Source organism: Erithacus rubecula (genome assembly GCF_903797595.1).
Source record: "Erithacus rubecula genome assembly, chromosome: 21".
Taxonomy (NCBI): domain Eukaryota; kingdom Metazoa; phylum Chordata; class Aves; order Passeriformes; family Muscicapidae; genus Erithacus; species Erithacus rubecula.
This window is the reverse complement of record NC_136673.1, coordinates 8,763,749-8,786,432: the sequence shown is the minus strand read 5'-3', so window position 1 is coordinate 8,786,432 and position 22,684 is coordinate 8,763,749. Positions and strand designations below refer to the sequence as shown.

Here is a 22,684-nt window from a genome sequence, read left to right as displayed (position 1 = left end):
CTGGAGAAGCTCAAGCATTAAAAAAAAAAAAAAAAAAAAAAAAAAAAGAAATTTCCTGCTCAATTTTATTGGAAAAAAAAAAAACAAACTGAACTGCAGCCGGATTCCTTCAGTGGAAATCTCTTTTTACTGGGAGTTTAATCCACTTTAGCAAAGACAAAAGGCCAAGTGGAGCCAGTTTGTTACATGTGAAGGAAAAGAATATTATTAATTTGCCTGTTTTATTCTTCTTACCATTTTATTTTGTCATTACTGCTGTAATCAGTTCCTATTTATGCTCTGGCTGTTTGATAGTTTTAAATACCATTTTTTCCTTACTATTATTTTCTGGCCAGCCTTGAAAAGAAGTCAAATGAGGATAATTGCTCCTGGTCTTTGATGAATTTTTTGGTTCTGGTATTTTAAAATGCAAGATGATGATGGTGCTTATTTGCTTCTGTTTTAATCAAAGCATTTTACATGGGAAGATTTCTTAGAAATCAGCAGAAAAAAACCAACACATTTCCATGGAGCTAAGGTTGAAATTGCTTAAAATCACCTTTTCCTGTGGTTTTTCACCAGGTTTTCAAAAGCGCAATGAAAGTTTTGTGACAACAATTCAAAGTGAGGACAAAACTGTGGATTTTTGCTTATTTTGCCTCAAATTTTAATTTTGCCCCTGGATCAGGGGTGTTCTGCAGCCCCTAAATCTTGGATAAGAGGTGGTTTGCACCCCCTAAATTCTGGATAAGGGGTGATTTGAAGCCCTAAATCCTGGATTGGAATGGTTTGCAGCCCCTAATTCTGGATAAAGGGAGGTTTGCAGCTCAAAAATCCTGGATAAGGAGTGATTTGCACCCCCTAAATTCTGGATAAGGGGTGGTTTGCAGCCCCTAAATTCTGGATAAAGGGTGGTTTGCACCCCCTAAATTCTGGATAAGGAGTGATTTGCACCCCCTAAATTCTGGATAAGGGGTGGTTTGCAGCCCCTAAATTCTGGATAAGGGGTGATTTGAAGCCCTAAATTCTGGATAAGGGGTGGTTTGCAGCCCCTAAATCCTGGATAAGGGGTGGTTTTCACCCCTAAATTCTTGATAAGGGGTGGTTTGCAGATCAAAAATCCTGGATATGGGGAGGTTCACAGCCTCCATCTCTTGGATATCTCTCTCCAATGCAGCAGGGCTGATTTAGGGACCTTTTGGCACCCAAATCCACCCCAACACTTCATTTCTCCTGCTCTTAATCCCCACGGTGCTCTGAGGGTGGAGCAGATGCCATGGCAAGTCCTGGCAGATCAGATCCAGAGCTGGACATGCCAAAAGTGCTGGGTGTTCTTAAAAATGGGATTTTTTGGCAAATGGAAATATCAGCAGAAACCAGATCCTGTAAAACTCAGGCACAAAGAAGGATTCAGTGAGCAAAGCCCAGGAAAACTGGGATTGAGCTCCTGCACAGGTGGCTCTACCCAATCAATTTATATTTGTACTTTCCTCTCAGGAATATTTTGTTTTTTAGTTTTATAGTTTAATACTATTTTCCCAACATGAAAATGGATTTCTGTAACAGCAGCTGGCATTGGTGGCACAGATCAATATTCTGAAAACATTGATATTTTCCTTGCCTGCATCAATCCAAACAGGGTGGTGGCAGAGAACACCACAATGTGCATTTCCTTCATCACAATGTTCATGTTCCCAGGGCTTGGCCACCTTCCCCAGAGGTGACAAAGCTGTCCCTGGGCTGAACCTGGTGAAAAGACACATTTTTTGTGTTTTCTTCCTTTCCCTTGTCAGTCCTGCTCTGAGTGTAGCTCCCCCTAAACCTCCTTCAGCCCTCCCCACGCTGATGGATCCTCCACCTCTGGCATTTTCCTGTGCCAGAACAGGCTGAGCTGTGCCTGAAGAGGAATTGCTTTGCACTCTCTGACTTAAGAGGTTTGGGGGTTTTTTTAATTCCTTGAGGTAATAGATCACAGTTGCAGCCAGATCCAAGGAATCATTTAATCACCCAGTTCTCCTGCCCTAGCCTCCCCTCTTAACCAAGCTCCATAAAATTTACACAATCAGTGCCTTGGAATTGTCCCCTTGTCCCCCCTGCTCTGCTCTGAGCTCCATTTATCGTGTTGGTGACTAAACATCATTTCCTAAGCATAAGGAGCTGGTTGTTCAGGGTTCCAGCCTGCTCAGAGGCCCTGAAGAGGCACCTTCACCTCCCCACCTGGAATTGGAAGCTGGATGGAATTGGTTTGTGATTGATGGACACCTTTAATAACAGCTCATTGCAGTGCTGGGGAGGAATCATTTATCTTGATCTGCCTCTCAGCATCCTGCACTTGGTTTGGAGCTCCCAGAAACCTTCTCCTCCACCAAAGGGATTCACCTGAACAGATTTGTCTGACCACAGTTCCTTTTTCACCTGCTGAACTCTATCCTGGAAGGGCCTTTTTTATTCAGTGGCTTCTCAGGGTGAGAAGCAAGGCTGGTGCCTTGGTTTGGAGCTCCTGCTCCATCCAGCTTCACCACAGGGGTTCACCTGAGCACGTCTGTCTGACCACAGTTCCTTTTTCACCTGCTGAACTCTATCCTGAAGGATTTATTTGGTGGTTTCTCTGGATGAAAAGTGAGGCTGGTGCCTTGGTTTGGAGCTCCTTCTTCTTTGGAGCTCCCAGCATTTCTCTGCTCCACCACAGGGATTCACCTGGGCACATTTTTTTGACCACAGTTGGTTTTCACCTGGTGAACTCTGCCCTGAAGGATTTCTTTAGGATGAAAAGTGAGGGTGGTGCATTGGTTCTGTCACTGTTTGCAATGTTTGCCTGAAAACAGGAGATGTGTTTGATTCGAGCCCATTGTTTCATTCTTCTTTTTTTGTGATTTTTTGTTTGTTTGTTTGTTTTCTGTTTAGCATTTTCCTTGCTTTGTTGTTTCTGGAGGTGAGTTCTGGGTTTGTTCAGCTCCTCTGTGTCCTTTGCCCTGCTCAGCCTCTGCACCTGAGGGACTTCACAGAGACAGGGGGTCTTTAGGGCAAACCATTGGTGCAGCTTCCTTGGCAGCCAGACCCAGGACAGGGGACAAGGGGACAATTCCAAAGCACTTTTTGGTGCCACTGCCAATGGGAGGAAGAGCCCTCAGGCTTGGCCCTGTGGGTCACACAAAGACCCCAGAGCAAACATGGGTTTTTTTCCCTGGCCTGATGCCTGAATTTGGGTTTCTCCTCTGCTTTTCCCATCCCAGCCAGAGCTGCACCAATGGCCAGAACAAAAGGGGCTGCCAGGAGCCCACCCTGCCCCAGGCAGGGCACCACCCACAGCACTGCCCAGAGCCCTCTCCTCACCTGTTCTTGGGAAAAGCCTTCAATTGCCACTGTAAGGCTAGGAAGTGGCAAAAGAACACAGCAACACCACTCCTAAGCAGTAAGAAGGAGCAATCTATTGAAAAGCCATGGCATTTATATAGGATAGATGGGGAAAAACAAAGTAGAAAAGACTCATTGGTCCAAGAAGGCAACACCTCTTTGAAAACATGCTTTGTGCAAAACATCACAAGACACTCACATGGCTCAGTGCTCAACACCAGGTGTTTTCTGTGTTTTCTTTCTTCCTTCCCTTGTTTTGTCTCTGAGAAAGAGCCCCAGCCTGGGTAAGATCCTGGCTGGAGCTGAGAAAAGTCAACATCCTGGGAAATAAACAGATTAGGTTTCTCCACGAGCCTCCAGCAGTGTCCACATTAAATTAGGAATTTTTCAGCACCCCTAAATTTGTAGGAGCCCTCCAGGTAGTCAGCCACACTTTGAGGAACTTTTTGCTCCCTGTGATTTACGAGGTTTAGGGTTTTTTGAATTCCATGAGGTAATGGATTACAGTTGGAGCCAGATCCAGGGAAATAATTTAATCACGGTGTGAGGTGTGAGTTTTGGGTGGGAGGAGAACAGGGTGCTGGATGAAGTGTGGGCAGTGGCAGAGACAGCTCCTGGACATGGACACCAGACCTAAGCACAGTTTGTCACATTGCCCACGGCTGCTCAGGGTGATTTGGGCTTCCAGGACAACGTTCCAGCCTGCAAACACCTCCTCCTGCTGCAGGGCTGGCTCCTGCTGGTCCCACCTGGGCAGTTCCCAGAGCTGCTGCTGGAGCTGCAGCCCCACGGGGGGACAGTGCCTGTCGGTGTGAGCAAGGCAGAAAAGCCACCAGAGGTGGCACCTCAGCCTCTCCCCCAGCTGCTCCTTTTGTGCAGGGTGCAGGGAGGGGGAGCTGCTCTGTTTCTCCAGGGTTTCCATCTCGGAGGTTCCACGTTTTCCTTCTGTCTCAGGAGTGCCCTGGCTGATTTCCTCATCTCTGTTGGGCTGTGGGGACCCAACAGGACCCAGCAAGAAGCTGCCTGAACACCCAGCCCTGTGCCCTGTGCTGTGCTGGGGGGTGTAGATTAGAAGAGGTGTTCTTTTGCTCTTGCTGGTTGTGATTTCTTCCCTCTCCTGCTCCCCTGGAGTGTGTCTGTGTGTGAGGTTCTGATTTTTCCCGTGGGTTTTCCTTTCTGTCCTCGCTGTTGGTGTCACCCAGCTGCACCCAAAGCCACTCTCTGGGCTCTGTCCCTCCTTCCTGGTAAGTAGCATCCAGTGAAAATCAACTCCTGCTGTCATTTGGTTATGGAAAAGGAGGCTGTGCTGGCTCTGTGGTTTCACCACAAATCCATGGTTCCAAAAAGGCAGATCCAGCCACGGGAGCAGAGCAGTGACCCTGGAGTGCTGCAGGACTCGTGTCACATTCCCTGCACAGGTGACAAGGACAGAGTGTGGCCTCCAGACCAGGCAGGGAGACACACAGAGGCTCATCCCACTGAAGGATGTTCATCTGCTCTCCACAATTCCTCCAAAACCTTCACACCTATCAGGCTTGGTGCTGACCCCCAGGTGACTCAGGGCAGCCCTGTGCATTCTCCTCCATCCCAAAGGAATTTCTTGGTTTCCCTGAGGAATTCCTACAGTCAGGGACTTGTTCTCTGCAGGATTTTGCTGCCAAAGAGTAAAAAGGTGCCCAGCTTGAGCAACCTGGAAATAATAATTTCCTTGGCCAGCATGCAGGAGGTGCTACCCCCACTCTGCTTCTGCTCCTATTTCATTTGGCACCAGAAAAATACAGAAATCCTGAGGTTTAGGTTAAATACTTCACCAGGCTGCTCAGCAGATTATTTGCTTCAAGCAAAACTTTAATGATGCCTTCCATAATTTTTCTTATATTCATTCCAGGTTTCTGAACCTCTGGATTTTGTGTTATATGCATTATCTGAGCCAACATTTCTGTTCAGAACAATCCATTAATTTTAATAAATGTGTATTTAAAACTTTAATTCTGTGATACCCAAAGAACATTAGATTTTAACTGGGCCTTCTGGTTTGGCTAGAATTGATTGTGAACAGATTTAAACACTCATGAAAGCAAGAGGAAAAATGCTGGAACTGAAGAGGGAAATCAGGAGGTGAAGAGATTTTATTTTCACTCTTGGCGAGGGTTTTTGGAATGCTGTCGATTGATTAAAATGATCATTTAGAGCTAGGAAAAAATTAATGCCTCAAGCCAGGATATTTACAATCCTGATTTTCTGTGCATTCCCTGCCTTTTCTGTGGGATTTGTGATTTCCACATTAAGAACTCCCCATTTAAATGATGTGGAGGAGATGGAGGAGAATCTACAAAATCCCTTGAGCTGCAGGAAGCTCCTTTCACCCCGGGCCCTGCTGGAGCTGAGTTTCCAGGCCAGTGGCCCATTTTTGGGCAGTCTGAGCCCAGCCCAGGAGAGGTGAAGCCTCCAGAGCCAGCGAGGCAGGGACTGAGGAGCTGCTGGAGCTCAGGTGGGTTTTGGAGCCCGAGACCCTCTCTCCAGCCCTTGCTGGGGGCTGAAGCTTCCTGCTGGTGCCCAAAGCAGGAGGAGGGGTCCTGCTCCCCCTGGGAAGGAGGATTTGCAGCACAATCCCCACGGGCTGCAGCCTGACCTCCCCCAGCAGCTCCTGCAGGGTTTTGGTGTGAGCACCACAGATCGCCGTGTGCCTTGGGTCACCTTTGCCTTTTGGCTCCTTTGTGGTTCCATTTTGGACTCTCTGGTTGTTCTCCAGGGGGTGTCCATGGCTTCCACAACCCTGGAGCTTGCTCGGTCTCCTCCCTTCTGCATCCAACAGGACACGCCCTGTACGAGTCTCCTCCCGATGTCTTTTATGCTCGTTTGGTTTGGTTTTTTTTTTCCCCTTTTGTTTTCCTTTGTTGGTTTTTTTTTTTTTTTGGCTTTTTCTTTTCTCACTTTTTGTTTTCTTTGTTTGTTTTGTTTTTTTGCATGTGCAGTTTTGTAAAGCAAACTCGAGGTACTGTATCTCGCAGCTCGTCAGTCTCCAGCGTAAATTCACCGTGAGTTGCTCTCTGTTACGATATTCACTACGTGGATTTCTCATTTAGAGCTCGATTAACCTGCCCCTTCTCCCAGTGCCTTCGCTCTCCCTCTGTGGTTTTTTTCCCCTCCCCCAAAAAAATCATTCCCATCATTGTGGAAAGCCTCCAGACCAACATCCAGGGAAAGGACTGGAAGGTGTCATTGTCATTTGATGCTTGTGACTTGTGAGCAACTCTTGTGTTTCATACATTGACTGTGACTTTGCCTCCTCTTCCTTCCTCCATTTCTCTCCCTTAATTCCTTTCCATCCTTTCTCCTGAACTACTGCCCTCTCTTCTGCTGTCTCCCCTCATTTGATGGTTTGTCTTGTTCTCACTTGTATTTCTTTCTGTTCTCTGTGTTTATTCTGTGCTGGGCTGTTGGCTTTGATGTTCCACCAGTGTTTGCACTCTGGGTTCAGTGGGAGAACCAGGAGAGCTCTCTTGGAGGGAAAACTGGAGGAGGACTTCAAAAGAATTCTGGAAATGGTGTCCAAGTGAGGCTAAATTGGAAAACTCCTGGAAAGCTGGTTATGTCTTTTCTCTCTGACCTTGTTGAGCTGGTTAAAGCCACAGATTTTGTCCAAATGAGGCTCTTGACAATTCCTCTGCAGCTGGAGTAGAGCAAACACAGTGGCAAACTCTCTTCCCACTCCATGTGCTTCCTCCCAATCCAATCCTGCTGCTGTGCTGTGAGTCAGGGTGTGCTTTGGCACCGAGCAGGTTGGTAAAAACATCATTACTGCTGCTGACTAACCCCAAAATCTCCTCATCAGCTCCTGTCCCACCCCTGTGAGCGTCCTTTGGGCTCTCCTTTAACTGTGTGACTTTGTCTTTCTTCTTTAATGCTTTTGGAGACTCAAGTAAGTGCAATTCCAGCCTGGGGGTTTGTCCTGGCCCCACAGCAGGGACCAAGGTACTGTGAAGCCAAGGAGCTTTTCCAGCAGCTTTTCCTCCCTGATGTTTCCCTGGGTGTTTTGGGGCTTCTTGTGCACTGGGTGGATCTTGGACAAGTTGGGATTTAAAATCTGTCGATGCTTTTTATGGGTTTAAAATCTGTCTGTTATATGGGTTTAATTTCTGGGACTAAGACTGAGCTCTTGTGACAAAGTAGGTGTGACCTGTCTGTGCCCAGGGAAATTAGGGGAATAAATGAGATTTAAGCATCTTTTGGATCATTTTTTCCAGTGCATTTCCTGGCTGCTGGGAGTTCTGACAGGCAGGAAGGTGCAGAGAGGGCTCAGCTGCACTTTGGGTGCCTCCCACCCTGACAGGGGGACAGGATGGAGAAAGGGAGGTGCTGGGAGCTGCCCTCTCCCCAAAATTCCAATTTCCCCTGTAGAAGTTACCCCAAACTGCTCCCAGTCAATGTTTTCCCAACTAGAAGCAAAGCCTTAAAAAAACCCAAAAAACCAAAAAAACAAAAAAAAAAACCCCAAATTTTCATTTGATCACAGTTCATAACTGAAATACCAACCAGAGCTTGAGGTCTGCAGGGGGATCTGGTGCCTAAGGACAGCAAAGTCACTCCAGACAGCAGGATTATTTCCTGGCATTTTCTGAGGATCAGGATGTGCAGGAAGCAAACCCCCAGATTTATATTCCTGGGGTAAGGATGGGATGTACTGAAAACAATGAGAAAATTCCTCTTGTTAGAGAAATAAGGAGCAGCACGAGGGTGCTGAGCTGTGGCTGTGGAATCCTTCTGGCAGGGAAAATTCCAGCAGAAAGCAGGAAAACTTTGGCTCCATTCAGAGCAGGAAACTTTGGCCTGGCTGAGCTTTGTGTCCCTTCAGAGCTGCACAGAATGAGGGGTCCAAGAATAATTTTGGAGTTATTCAAATTTGGAGAAACATTACCTCAAACCAAGACAGGTATTCCCTTCAGAGATAATAACATTTAAAAAGTGTTTTCTGCACCTTGGTGTCTGTGATGCTCCAGCTCCTGGGAATGCTCAGAGCATCTCCCAAGGGAGCTCAGAAGGATAAAAAAGGTGCTGAAGCATCCAAGCACCAACTCCAGGGTCACTGGCAAAACACATTTATTGAAACCCCAGAGCTGAGTTCAGCTGAGAAAAAATCGTTTTAGCAACTCACAGGGAGATAAAACACTGGGCTTTGTGCACACCCAAAGTGAAATATCCCATTGTGTTTTCCAAGTGGAAAATGGAAATGTGGAGTTTATGAGCCCTGAGTTCATGAACAGAAAATAGGATTAGAGTGGAAAGGTTTTGTTGCATTTTAACTACAAATTCCCTCTTATCTGAAACACAGAATTTCACAGCCACCATGTAATGTGTGGTTATTTTTAAGATTGAATTATTATCTTTCCATAGGCTGCTTTCATTCATTATTTAATGCAGCAAAATTTTAAGGATTTCCATGAAGTGCAGCAGTGCTTTCAAAGGTTGTGGGAACAAAATCTTGAATCATTAAGGAGCACCCTAAAATTAGAATCTGACTAAAACCCCACTTCCCTTTCTTGAACAAACCACACAGCAGCTGCAGTTCTTATTTATACCAATATTAGTCATTGATTCATTAATATGAATTTTGTTTGATTCTCCAGGAATTGTGGGGTTTTCATTCCAGCCACAGGCAGTTGTTTGTTGGTGTTTCAATCCAAGGAAAACCAGTGGAGCTGGTACCAGCTGGAGATGTGGGGATGGAGCAGAGCCTTCCAAGAGTTCCAAATATTCCTGAAAATAGGGGTGGGGAGTAAAGCAGTGAATTAGCAGCAGTGTTTGCAGGATGTCAGCAAGCCAGGGGTGATTTACAGGGCAATTTCTCTGATGGCTTCAGGAGGGTTTGAAGCAGCCAGCAGTGAGCAGGGTTCAGATAAGCAGTTTGCTTTGTGGGATTTTTATGTGGAGTAAATATTTGTTATCACAAATCCTCTTTTTTGATCAGCTTAGACAAGTCCTGCCTTGCTCATGCTGTAGCTGGGCTGTGCCTGCCCTGATTTGTGCAGAATTCCCTGCCCCAAACGAGGGGGGAAGCAGAGGAATTAATTTTTGCCCCAGTGATGTTTTTCCATCTTCTCTGAGCCCCTTCTGCTGCATCTCCCCTGGACAGGCTGAAGCCCTGCACTGTTTTAAGGGGTGCCAGAAATCAGCTCCCAGGCTGTCCCCATGCCCAGAGAGCACCAGGACAGGAGGAGCTGACACAAATCCCATTTCTGGTTTGTGAGGACCTGAAGAAATTGGGCTTGGATAAACCCAGCTGGACAAGCAGCTGCCTCTTCTGCTGCTGCTCCAGCTCTGGAATTCCCAGTGCTGTCCCCATGGGGCCCATCCTGCTCAGGAGCTTTGTCCCCATTGCCACAGCAGCCCCTGTGCCCTGGCTCTGGCTCCTGAGTGGTTTTTGGGATGGTAGGATTTGGGATGCTCCTCACTGCTCTGGAGATACAATTGAGCTCGCATGTGCTGCATTTTCCTGATTGGGTTTTTATATCCTGATTTGTCTTTTAAAAAATATATTTTTTTGGAGTGTTTTCCATGTGAGAAGAGGAATGGCTGTGCAGGCATTGTCTCTGCAGCTCCTTGCTGGGCTGCTGGTGCCCAGAGCCAGTGGGTGGCTGTGTACTGGGTTTTTGGCACTCACCTCCATGACTTGTGTCAGCGTTAAGGATGCAGCTGATTTGCAGCTGCTGGGAAATTCCAGGTTGGAATGGCAGTGCCTGATTTACACAGGGATCTGAGCAGAGCAGACTGGGGTGATGTGTGCACTGCCTGGTTCCTGCAGCTTCTCAGGGGTGCAGTTCCCTGGCAGCACCTCTCACTTAGCCCTGAGTGATGTGCAGTGGGAACAGCCCAGAGATCATTTAAAAGCTGATTTATGTCCTTGGTGGAATTCAAAGAGAAGTGCAAAACCCCTCCTGCAGTGACACAGCTCGAGGATCAGCCCTGAATCCCAACCTTCCTCCTCACCACATCCAGCCTGACTGAGGGGATTTTCTTTCCCTCTTGGCTGGGATGGGCTCAGGGCAGTGGGGCCAGGCTGTGCCATGGGAGCTGCTGCTGATTTTCTGTGTTTTGTTTTGGGGAATCACTGCAGGGACACTGAGGCTTTGTGTGCCAGCCCTGCTGGTTCCTGTCCCATGGCATGGGGCACAGGATGGAGCAGGGGGTGCTTGTGCTCCTCCCTCTGCTCTTGGGTTGCAGATAAGCTGTGAAGTTTCAGCACTAACTCACTTTTCTAATTAAGGTTGATGATCAGCTGGTCCCCACCCCAGGAACTTTCATTATGCAGTGAGGAATATTCCCTAAGCACAGAGATGTTTGTGGCAGCACTCAGGGAGCTCCGCCAGGCACAGAAAATCCCTGAGCTTTCCCTGAGCCTGGGTTTGAAGAGATTTATAGGCAAGTTTGGTTTAGCAGAGCTAAAACCTGGAGTGTGGCACAGCGAGGCACCCACCCATGGCAGAGGATGTGCTGCCTGTGCAGAGCTGCTCCTGTGCCTGCCCATGGGAAATCCTTGGACAGGGCAGCAGGGCTGGGCAGTTGGAGCCTCTGCACGTTCCTCATTCCTTCTCAAACTAAGGAAAGATGCTGATGAGTGAGAATATTTTAATTTTTCATAATTTTGAAGTAAAGAAAGTGGTAAGTGCCCACTGTGATGAGGCTGTTCGTCCTTTTGCTCTTCATGAGGAGCCTGTCCTCTCTTGAATGTGGGATTTGGGGTGAGCAGGGCTCTGAGCAATGTCTCCAGAACCTTCTGGTATTATTTACTTTTAGAACTGTGATTTTTATCACCTGTTCTCCTGCCATGGTGTGAATGGGGGATTCAGCTGCTGGAAAATGAGTCCAGAACGTGGCAACAGGGTGTAGATATTTAATTTTGGTGATCAGCTCTGATTTTGGGATTAAACAATGTTGCCTGGGTGCTCTCATGAGGGCTTCTAGTGAATTTTTGCCTCTATAGCAGCACCAGGCAGCAGCAGACTCAGTAAAGAAGCGATTCCCCAGCAGAGCCTATGACACAAAACCCTTCTGACAGCTCCCACTGTGCCACATGAGCGTGGCTGGATGTCACCTCCCCAGGGTCTGTGCATGGTGACAGAGCCAGACAGTCCCAGTCAGCACCAGAACACGCAAAAACTGCTTTTTTTCCACTGCTAGGGGAGCCCAGAACATGTAAGGAAGTTGTGTTTGCCTCCCATGTGGGCTCTGCTCCCTCCAGCTGCACAGCTCAGGCTGAGCTGTGGGGAATGGAGAAGTTAGAGCAGGCTGGGAGGAGAAAAATGCCTTTCCTGGTTGTGCTAGAAAAAGTTTCATTAAGGAAAAATGGGTGCTGAGGCTCCATGAGGTTAAATCCAGAACTCGCCCTGGCAGCCAGTGAAAAGAAGAGTTTGATTTGTAGTTTTTAGGAGAAAAAGTCTTCCCTTGACAACCTTCAAACTCTGGTTAGGTCTGTGGTCACTTTGTGGTGCTGAGAACATAAGTGCTGTGTTGAAAAATCAAAGCATTCAGGCCATGTCAAAGGAGGTGGTCTCATCACAAAAGGTGACAGAGATGAGCTGGTGTCTCCAGGTGTTCCCATCTCATCTTCATCTTGGGAAACTGAGATGGGGAAGGGTCTGGAGGGGTCACACAAAGAGGGACTGAGGGCACTGGGATGGTTCAACTGGGGCAGACTAGGGGCACTGGGATGGCTCAGCTGGAGCAGACTGGGGGCACTGGGATGGCTCAGATGGAGCAGACTGGGGGCACTGGGATGGCTCAACTGGGGCAGACTGGGGGCACTGGGATGGCTCAGCTGGGGCAGACTGGGGGCAGAGCTCCCCGGGGCTGCAGCTCCTCCCCAGGGGCAGCTCTGGGCTCTGCTCTGGGACAGGGACAGGAGCCAGGGAATGGCTGGGGCTGGGCCAGGGCAGGCTCAGGCTGGAGCTCAGGGCAAGGCTCTTCCCTCCCCCAGAGGTGCTGGCACTGCCCAGGCTCCCCAGGGAATGGGCACGGCCCCGAGGCTGCCAGAGCTCCAGGAGCGTTTGGACACCAGGGATGGACAGGCTGGGATTGTTGGGGGGTCTGGCCAGGGACAGGGGCTGCACTGGCTGATCCTGGGGGGTCCCTTCCAGCTCAGGATCTTTCATTAATCTGTGTGTGACTCTCCTTGTCTCTGGGCTCTTTTCCTGGTGCACAGGACAGTTTTCCATGCTCCAGTGATGTGTGGGCTGGCTGGTCCATGCTCACCTGGAAGGATGCTTGGATTTAGAGCACTTTTAGACCTGTTCCATGAGCCAGCAGGGCAGCACAGCTGGAAAGCAACCCCTGGGGCTGGCTGGAAGGAGAAGGGGCTGGTGGCAGACTCGGATCCTTAGGGACAGGTTTCATTTCCCTGCTTCTCCTGCTGATCTAACTTCTCTTGCTCATTGCTAATTTACTCATCATATATTTCCAGGTGGGGAGAACAGTGCTGCTAATTTTGGGGAGCTTTATGGGCCGTTCCAAAGCTCTGGCTGGGGTGTGTGATTTTTGTGTGCTGACGTTTTAATCCTTCAGACCATTCCCGAGGCTTCCACATTTCCGAAATGCAGAATAACTCCTTTCCAGAGGGCTGATCTCATAGTGTGTGGGCAAACTAACACGGATGATCCCGCTGGCTTTCCCTGCTCATGTTCTCTCTCCATCCCTGTTACTCCTCTAATTCCCCACCTCAGCTGAAAATTCCCCTTTTTTTTCGGTTGGTATTTAGGGAATCGGCGCAAGTCAGGTACTGACTTCTCCCATTTCTCCCGCCCTTAGCAAGCAGCAGAATTCCTCCAAATCCAAGTCGGTTTGGGAGCAGAGGACGAGCCAGATCCGGATGCACAACTTCCGAGCCAGCTGCGAGGCGCTGTACAACGAGCTGGACCCCGAGGAGCGGGTCCGCTACGCCACCACCCTGCACATCCGCCCCGACATGAAAACGCACCTGGACCGGCCGCTGGTGGTGGAGCCCCGCAGCGAGGGCAGGAACAACATCAGCAAGCTGAGCCCCGGGGATGTTCAGGAGGTGGTGGAGCACCCCAAACCCACCAGCGATGGGGCAGAGGCGCCGCGCAAGCACCACCGGCACCGGGACAAGGAGAAGCTGGGAGAGCAGGAGAAGGGAGACGGGACCAAGGATGAGAGCGGCGACACCGGGGCGGGCGGCAAGGACGAGAGGCACCGGCAGCACCGCAGCCGCAGCAAGGAGGTGGAGGGGAAAAGCGAGCGAAGCAGGGGGCAGGAAGGGGGCAAGAGGCACCACCGGCGCGGCTCGGTGGAGGAAGGGGCCGACAAGGAGCACCGCAGGCACCGCAGCCACCGGCACCCCTCCGAGCGGCCGGGCAAGGACGGGAACGGCGCCGGCAACGGGAACCGCGGGGAGCGGCGCTCCCGGCACCGCACCGCGCCCCGCAGCGCGCACAGGGACGGCGAGCCCCGGGCGGAGAGCGGCGACGAGCCCCACCGCCGGCACCGCCTCAGGAACAGGGCTCTGGCCACCTGCGAGTCCCTGGAGAAGGACGGCGGCGACAAGGAGGGCGAGGCTGGCGACAAGGAGCACCGCAATCACCAGCCCAAGTGAGTGAGCGCCGCCACAGAGGCGGAGCCGCACGCAAAAGGCACAGTGTGCTAATACCTGTTACAACAATACACCCTTTACACACTTCACATTTTCGTCATTGGTCACAATTAGTCAACATAACATTCTCTGGAAGTTTTTCCACCCCTGTTCTTCCCAGGACCTTTCTAAAAATACTTTCCACAGCTGTGGGGTATTTTTCCTAGTTATCTTCTTTTTCTCCTTCTTCTCCTCTTGGTCTCCATGGTCAGAGAGTATTTCTCAAAACAAACCTCGTTTTTTAACCCTTTCTAACCCACAGACCAGCTGTGGGTCCTGCTGTAACTGGGTGCTGCCAGACCCTGCCCGGGTCGGTTCAGGGCTCACAAAGCCCCAGATGTGTTCCAGAAAATCCTTTCTCAGCCTCCCCATGGCATTCCCTGCTGTCCCTGTCCCCACACCAGCTCCCAGCACAACCTGCAGTTCTCTTTTGCCTCAATCAGCAGTGAAGAGGCTCCCAAAGGTGCTTTTGGTTCATAAACCAGCTCAGGTTTAAGGCAGGAAATATCCTTGCTGTAAATACCAACAGGCCCTGTAGGACACCAAGTGGAGCAGAGAATTTCCCAGCTTCTGAGGGAAGCTCCTGAGGGATATATTTTTAAATTTCAGCCAGTCTTGCTTACAGCCCTTTGATTTTCATTTTTAATGGGGAGCCTTCAGCTGCACCACCAGTTGTTCCAGCACATGGCCTCTTCCATTAAGAGCAACGATGGCCCCCATTTGCTTTAATTCTTATGTAAGTCAAGTGAGAAAAACAGCCCTGGTGAAGCATTTGGAGTAGTTAATAAAGAAGGATAGATTGCCTTTTCAGCTTTATTAGTCTGATGGAAAAGAAATTGCACTGGGATTCTTTAGAACAGAGTTCATGTCACCGTGGAGAGCCGTGAGTGGCACTGAGATAATAATTTTCCTGTCTAAATTATCTTCCTTTCAGCTGAATTTCCAAACACTCTGCCTGCTGTTCAGCATGCTCATGTGCACGGGCTCACTTTCCTCTTCACTGGAGCAGAGCTGCTGCTGCAGAGGAGAGCAGGAGCCATTTAGCTGCTGACAGCCACGTTCCAGAACGGTTCCAGGCTGGGAAGGAGAATCACCCCATGTAAATAAGGCCTGGGGAGAGCATTAGGGAGCAGCATGTCAGGATTCATCCAGCAAATGCTCTGGGGAGTGGCTCATGGCACTGCTACATGCAAGGGCCACACGGTCCTGGCTTGGGAGCATCATTAAAGTGACCCCAGGGATGTCCAGCACCACAGCCCCCTCCTAATCTTGGGATTGAGGTTTGGCTTGGGAGATCTTGGAGAAAAAAATCCCAAATTTTGCTGTCAGAGGTTGTCCTGCAAAGAATTTCCATGGAGGAAGCAAACCCAGCACAAGGTGCAGCATCAGGGATGTGTCCTCTGAACCTTTCCCTGGCCATATTGACCAAATCCTGCTTTTTCCTAGGGAGAACCAGTGTGAGCTGGAGGCCAGTGGCAGTGGCAGTGGCCCTGGGAGTGTCCCTGTGCACACCCTGCCCAGCACTTACCTGCAGAAGGTGCCTGAGCAGCCAGAGGATGCTGACAACCAGAAGAACGTGACGAGGATGATTCAGCCCCCCCTGGACAAAACCACCACTGTGAACATCCCTGTCACCATCACTGCCCCTCCAGGGGACACCACTGTCATCCCAAGTGAGTGCTCTGTCCCCTGCTTTTCCTGCTGTGGGATTGGCAGGAAATGGAAATTTCCAGAGGGATGGGGGCACTGCCATCCCTGAGAGGGGCAGCAGGAAGCCTGGAGACAGAGGATCTGGAATTGCCACTCAGACTGCAGGAACTTAGCAGGGGTTTCTGGGGGTCTGGTGGCTCTGCAAAACACCTGAGGTGCCCTGGAGGTGGCTCAGCCAGGCCACACCCTTTGTGTGGGGGAAAAGGAGCAGGGAAAGGAACTCCCATGTGTGATCCTGCTGCTTTGGGATGCTGTGACATCCTCTGCATCACAGCTGGAGCACATCCACCCTCCCTGTCCTTCCCCAGAGCTCTCAGCACAGATTTAGAGATGGTCCCAAGATCCTTGTGCCCAGCCACCACCAGCCTGTTCCCAGCACCTTGGGAACAGCCTGGGCAAGTCTGGAGAGCTGAGGAGAGCCCTGGTGTCAAATCCAAGAGGTCCACATTGAACTTGAGGCTGTCAGAACTCTGCTTTCCAAGAGGCACAGCCAAGATCTGACAGGCTCTCTGTGCTTTTTCACTTTGTTATCAGTCACAAGATTTATCTTTTCTTTTTTATTTTTTTCCTTCTTTTTCTCCTTCCCCCCCTCCCCTCTTCAATGGTAATTTTCCTATATTGCAATGCTGACTTCCTGTCAATCAGAATTTATCAGCTCTCCCTTCTCTGGCCATTTCCTCTGGATCTGACTGGAGATTCAATAAGGAGCTTATTGAATATGTCACTCAAACACAATGAAATGTCATTTTCTTGCAAAATAAAATAAAAAGTAATAACAGCCCTGCACTGAACATGTTCCAAAGGGTGGGATTGTTGGGCTTTAGGTCCTGGGAATTAATGGAAGAGCCTTTATATGTGTCTAAGAAATGTTACCCAGTTCATAGATGGGAAATTATCTTCAGTAAATTATCCTATAAACCCCCTTCAAGTGAAGTCAGGGTGAGAACTGGAGAATTTCCAGCCTTTGGGAGGGAGGTTGGGAACAATCTCAGAGGAGGGTATCCCAAAACCTGCTGCAGGATGGAGCTGCACATGGGGAGCTCTGACCAAACTTGGGTGCACGATGCAGGAACAGCTCTGGGGGGTCCAAGAAATCCTTCCCAGGTCTCTTTTCCTATTTCTGGGAAGCTCAGCAGTCTCAGCCCCCAGATTATTAAACCTCATCCATGAATCTGCCCTTTTATGTGTTCCAAAGCCAGTTGTGCTCCTGCTCCATGGGAGAAAACACCAAATTACGAGGATGGTCAGACTTCCTTTTCATTTCCTTTCAAGGCTCCCAAGCTGATCCCTCTCACTAAGAATTTCTGCTCTTTTAGGGTGGGGTTTGGCAGCTCTGGGATAAATCAGCTCATGGTTTCATTTGCTGGCTGTTCCTGCTCATCAGCAGTGGAGGGGCAGAGCTGCCTCACTCCTGCTAATGATGCAGTGATTGTTCATCCCTTTAATCAGCACTTCCCAAGCTGTTTGCTCCCCCAGCTGCACTCTTTGCCTTTCCAGCTGTTCCAGGCAGCAGCAAGGCTGTGAATCCATTGTTAACCCTCTCTTTTGTGTTCTCCCTGAATTCCCACCTCCAGTGAACAACGTGGAGTTTGAAAGCAAAGCAGAGGAGAAGAAAGATGTCGATGACTTGACGAAAAATGGGCCCAAACCAATCCTGCCTTACAGTTCCATGTTCATCCTCAGCCCCACAAACCCGTAAGTTCCCCCAACCAGGGGTTCCAGGTGCTTCCAGGCAATAACTGAGTGGGATTTTCATCTCTGAAAACACATTAGGACACTAAATAAAAGCTTATTTCTCTAGGCCAGATGCTGTTCTGTTGGTTTTCCTGGGAGAATAAATTACCAGGACAGGGAAAAGAAAATACTTTAGGCAGACATTGCTGATATAGATCCCAAAAAGTGGGAGCACAGGTTCTGTTGGGAAAAGATTTTTTGAGGAATAACAGGTTGAGGACTATTTGGATACCAGCAAATTCCTGCAGGTTCCTCAGCTGGAATTCCTGTTCTTTCCATAAAGTGATTTTGCATCACTGCAAACTTTGAACTTCTGGGAAAACCTGAGTATTTTTTATTTGCCAAGGCTGGGAGTGCAGGCTGTGGGATCTACTGGGATTGGGGCATTTCTTCCCCTTCAGGCAGTGCTGCCTCCTGGGGAGCTTTGGGCTCAAAGCCTGGAAATTCTGATTCTGTTCCTCTGAGGGCTGCAGGACCAACAGGGAGAGGGTTGGAATTATTGTGGCATGAAGGGCTGTGAGTCATTTTAAGCATTTTAAGGGAGGGTATTTGGAACTTGTGCAGATCCCCTTGGAGCAGAGGTTTCTCTCTGGCTCAGGTAAACTTCTACATCTCAGAATTTCTCCCTGCCCAGATACCAAAGGGAACTCAGGCTCTTCTTTGGCAGCTGGATTGAAAGAAGGATGAGTTCTCCTGCTGCTGCTGAGGACTGTGACATCTTGTGCAGTCATAGAGCAAAACAGGCTCTGAGTTCTCAGATTTGACATCCAAAAAACCCTGTGGTGGAAGCACCCCCAGACCCTGGCAGGCTGAACAGCACCCCAGAACCTCCTGAGCTGGGAGGGACCCACCAGGGTCATTGATCTGGCTCCTGGCCCTGCCCAGACACCCCAACATTGCCACCCAGGGCATCCCAGGTTGTCCAAACACTTCTGGAGCTCTGGCAGCCTTGGCACCATGACCTGGGGAGCCAAATTAGGATTATGGAGTTTGGCCTCTGTCTGGATGGATAAGGAGATGTCATTTCTCTAATATTTGGTCTTTTTGCTGTGAAGTGACCACCAAAACTGAGCTGGGAAAGATCTGCCAAGGCAGCATCGCTGGGTGGGGAGTGAGAGGTGCTCTGAGCTGAGGGCTGGGCTGAGCAGGCAGAGAAGCAGCAAAATTTCCTTTTTTCTTAATGGCTGCTTCTTTTCTCTCACCTCATCCCAGTCAGGACCTTCTGAGCCTCAAGAGTCCAGAATCTTGGGGTTCTTCCAGTTGCTTTGTTGTTTCAGCTCCCTCCAGCTTACACTTCCTCCCAGAAAAAAAAGCTGTGCTGAAAAACTATTGGAAAAACAAATTTCACTGGGAGAAAAAAATGTGTTACAAGCAAGCCAAGGGGGAATAACAAGACAAACCCCAAACTCCAGGAATGTCAGCAGCTTGTTTTTCCTCCTCTGGGCAAGGTGCAGAGCCAGCTGTGTGCCCCCAGGTGTTCTGGCTGCTGGGAACTCCTCCAGAGAGCTCTTTTTGGGGTCAGAGCTTCTCCCCATTCCAGTGCTGCCATCTCCTTCTAAACCCTGCTGGGGATCCATGACCGGGGTGCTGCCAGAGGGGAAAACAGTTCAGGGAAGCAGAAATAAATTCCCTTTTTTCCCCAGTGCCACCACCCTCTTAGAGCAGGCAGGGCTGTGATTTCTCAAGCCCCGCTGGCAGTTCACAAATGCTCCCACATCTCACTGCTGGTTATGAATGATGAGGAGCTAAAAATAGGGGCTTGTTAGTGCTTTGATGAATTGAGTTTGATGCAGGAATTATGGCTGCAAATGTTGCTGGAAACGTTGCCTTTCACTTCTGTGGCTTCTGGGAGCACTGGGATGATCATCTTCTCGTGGCAGATTGAAAACCACAGTTAAGGGGTCCACAAAAGCACTTTTCTCCAGGTTATTTTCTATCAAATTTGCTTCCTTGGTATTTGTAGCTCTTCTGCACTCTGAATCCATTAGCAAGCCAAAGAAAAGAAGTATGTAAGTAGATGTGAAAAATAGACTTTAATTCTCACTGTTCAGATATTTGCTTAAGAGAAAATGGGATAGGGGAGCTGAAATACATTCTCAGATAACAAAGTTGTTGGCGAGTTAAATCTATAATTTGATTCTTGGGCTAAGTCCTTTATTCAGCTGACAAATGTGCAAATGCAGAGCTGTGTGCAGTTAAGGATTTGGGAATTGTGGTCAGGAGGAACTATTAGCTGCAATTTGTGAAGAGTTTTGGATTGCTTAGAAATGGGAGCATTTACCACTTTCCTCGGACATAATTCATCAATAAAAAGATTAGGTGGAAGTAATCAAATCTATTCCTGTAAAGTATTTGTGCTGTAAAGTGTGAGCTGGAGTAAAGTGCAGGCAAAGAGAGATTGGTGGAGAGCCACAAATGCAGAATCAGCTGAGAGTCTCAACATTTTAAAGGGATTAGTTGACACTAAAAAGATTTCAAACCTTGTTTTGAACTCACAGGGCATTAACCTGGCAGTTCAGAGGGAGAAGGATGGGGGAGTGCCATAAACAGAATTTGTAGAATTGAGTGTGGATGCTTGAAAGCTCTCAGTGCTCTTTTGACAGATGGGTAGAGAGATAAGTAGGTAGAGAAATAAATAGGGAGATAAAGAGATAAAGAGATGAATGGATGTTGTTGCTTTGCAGAGGGGGTGCAGAGCAGTGCAGAGATGTTGAACTCCCTTAACTCTTGCCAGAGATCTGCTGCAAACTGGAATTCAAAGCCTGTTTTTAAGTTATCTTCCCATATAAGAAAGGAAGAAAGGAAGAAAGGAAGGAAGAAAGGAAGAAAGGAAGAAAGGAAGAAAGGAAGAAAGGAAGAAAGGAAGAAAGGAAGAAAGGAAGAAAGGAAGAAAGGAAGAAAGGAAGAAAGAAAGAAAGAAAGAAAGAAAGAAAGAAAGAAAGAAAGAAAGAAAGAAAGAAAGAAAGAAAGAAAGATATTAATGTAATATTAATATAAATAAATATATATAATATATAGAGTGGAATAGAATAGATATTAATTAAATAGGATAGAATAAAACAGAATAAAATAGATATTAAATAGAATACAATTGAATATGTATTAATTAAACAGAATAGAATATACAGAACAGAATAGAATATATATTAATTGAATGGAATGGAATGGAATACAACGAAAAAGAATAGAATAGAATAGAATAGAATAGAATAGAATAGAATAGAATAGAATAGAATAGAATAGAATAGAATAGAATAGAATAGAATAGAATATCTGATTGCAGCAGGAATCCCAGAGGTGCTGCTCCTGCTGGGTTTGTGCCAGCTCCCCCTGACTGTGACCCCCTGCTGTGCTCCTGTCCCTGCAGGATCCGGCGCCTGTTCCACTACATTGTCAACCTGCGCTACTTTGAGATGGTGATCCTGATCGTCATCGCCCTCAGCAGCATCGCCCTGGCTGCAGAGGACCCTGTGCAGGCTGAGTCTCCCAGGAATGATGTGAGTGCCACACAAAATTCCCAGAATTTGGGATTTTTCTCCTCCCAGCACAGGGCATGTCCGCTCCCATCTCTGAGGGTAATGCCCTGTGCTGGCAGTGCAGAGCTAAAGCTGCCTTTGGTGAGTCACTCTGCAGGTTTGGAAAGGTTGCCTGAAATTTTTACCTGCCAAGACCTGAGCAGTCTCCTTTGGACCTGGCAGGGATGTGTTTCTCTATAACATATTGTCCTGGTTTGGAGGACAGGTGTCTGCCAATAAAGATAGGAGCTTCTCTTTGAAATGGACAATATAAACCCCCTCTCTCCAAATTATTATAATTTTGAAATTAAGAGGCTCTCAGGCAAAGATAGGGGAATTAGGAATAGCAGTTCTTTACTAGGAAAATTAAAATAGAAATACAGTATTACAATGAACAATTCCAAACCCTGCCAGAGTCAGAATCCAAGCTGACACAGTCAGTCAGTCAGGGTGGTGGCACAGTCCCATTCAATGGTGGCTGCATCCTCCTGCAGGGGCAGATGTGGTTCAGCTGGAGCAGTGCTCCTGGAGAAGGTGCAGTTTCCTCTGAAGGTGCAGGGATGATGTGGAAGGGTCTGACTTTCCTCTGGAATCCAGTGGAGAGAAAGTAACTTCCTGTCCCAAATCTCAGTTTTTCTCTGGGTAGGAAAGGCTTGGCTCCTGCCCTGGCTGGAGCATCTCCCAGTGGGATGATGGATTTTTATCAGCCATGCACTGGGACTCAATGGCCATGAACAGGAGATATCTCCTGGAGGGAGGATGGGCTGTGGGAAGATAAAGATGATTGTCCAGCTGGTTTAAAGATGGCCCATTAGCAGAGAATATGTGCCAGTAGATCAGGGGCACTGCCCCAGCTGGTTTAACAGATGGGGACAGAATCCACATTGCTGGCACATCCTGTGTTGCAACCCAAGACACACATAAAAATATGAAAGGTACATTCTTGGGAAGGACAAGGATTTGACAGGAAGGTCTCACAGATATGTATGTATAACAGAAAGATCTTTAAATGTAGAATCTGAAGAACGAATAGAAATGAAAGCAAGTTTTGATATAGAAGAATTACTGAGCCAGTTTTACTGGATAACTAAGAAGGCAAAGAGCAAGTGAGTTGGAAGGGGCTTTTATGACTCTGAGCAAAGGATAAATCCACCTCAAACAAAAGATGTTTTTACCAAGCAAAAAGATTTTCACAGACAAACAAAAGTGTCATGTTGCAAAAAGAAAAGATCTCAGAATTTTCCACTGCAAGAAAACTGAAAAACAACCTCTAGCTTAAACTGTAACATACTAACTTTTGGTGATTGGAAAAATTGTTTCTTGTTGAAAAATCTCCATACACAGAAAAAAAAAAAAAAAAAAAAAAAAAAAAAAAAAAAAAGGAAGTCTCCTCTCCCAAGTAAATTAGTGAAAAAACTATTTTAAAAATGGTAAACTGACTGAATTGTTTTCTGTACATTTTCAGTGTGGGAAAAAAGTGTGTAAAGGAAAAAAAAAGTAGTCTAAAATTTTATTCTAAATTTTTTTCCTTATAATTTCTAGTAATAAATTCTCTTTGTACCATTTAAAGTTAAGCCTATTTTACCTTCCTCATAATCCTATCTGACAAGAAAATTTCAAATCCAAAACCACTACACACACTAATTATTTTTGTTTCACTATCAAAAATGCTCAGACTCCTGTCCCTTTCTGCTGTTTCAACCAATCTGAGTTTGAGAGTTTGGAGATCAGGGGTTGTGTGTCTGCTGTG

At 47.8% G+C, this 22,684-nt stretch overlaps 2 protein-coding genes across 5 annotated transcripts in view; both read left to right on the top strand.

Moving 5' to 3' along the window:
* Window positions 1-22,684, top strand: part of EHMT1 (euchromatic histone lysine methyltransferase 1) — a 460,745-nt gene that overhangs the window by 343,857 nt on the left and 94,204 nt on the right. The gene's annotated exons all lie outside the window — the stretch shown is intronic.
* Window positions 1-22,684, top strand: part of CACNA1B (calcium voltage-gated channel subunit alpha1 B) — a 292,116-nt gene that overhangs the window by 203,436 nt on the left and 65,996 nt on the right. For 2 of the 4 annotated variants that reach the window (XM_079324216.1, XM_079324215.1), the window contains exons 19-23: window positions 6,309-6,371; window positions 13,135-13,935; window positions 15,422-15,648; window positions 17,260-17,380; window positions 20,787-20,916. In XM_079324216.1, the coding sequence (XP_079180342.1) occupies window positions 6,309-6,371; window positions 13,135-13,935; window positions 15,422-15,648; window positions 17,260-17,380; window positions 20,787-20,916 (1,342 nt within the window). The remainder of the gene's footprint in view (window positions 1-6,308; window positions 6,372-13,134; window positions 13,936-15,421; window positions 15,649-17,259; window positions 17,381-20,786; window positions 20,917-22,684) is intronic. The other 2 variants (XM_079324218.1, XM_079324217.1) reach the window with 1 other exon arrangement.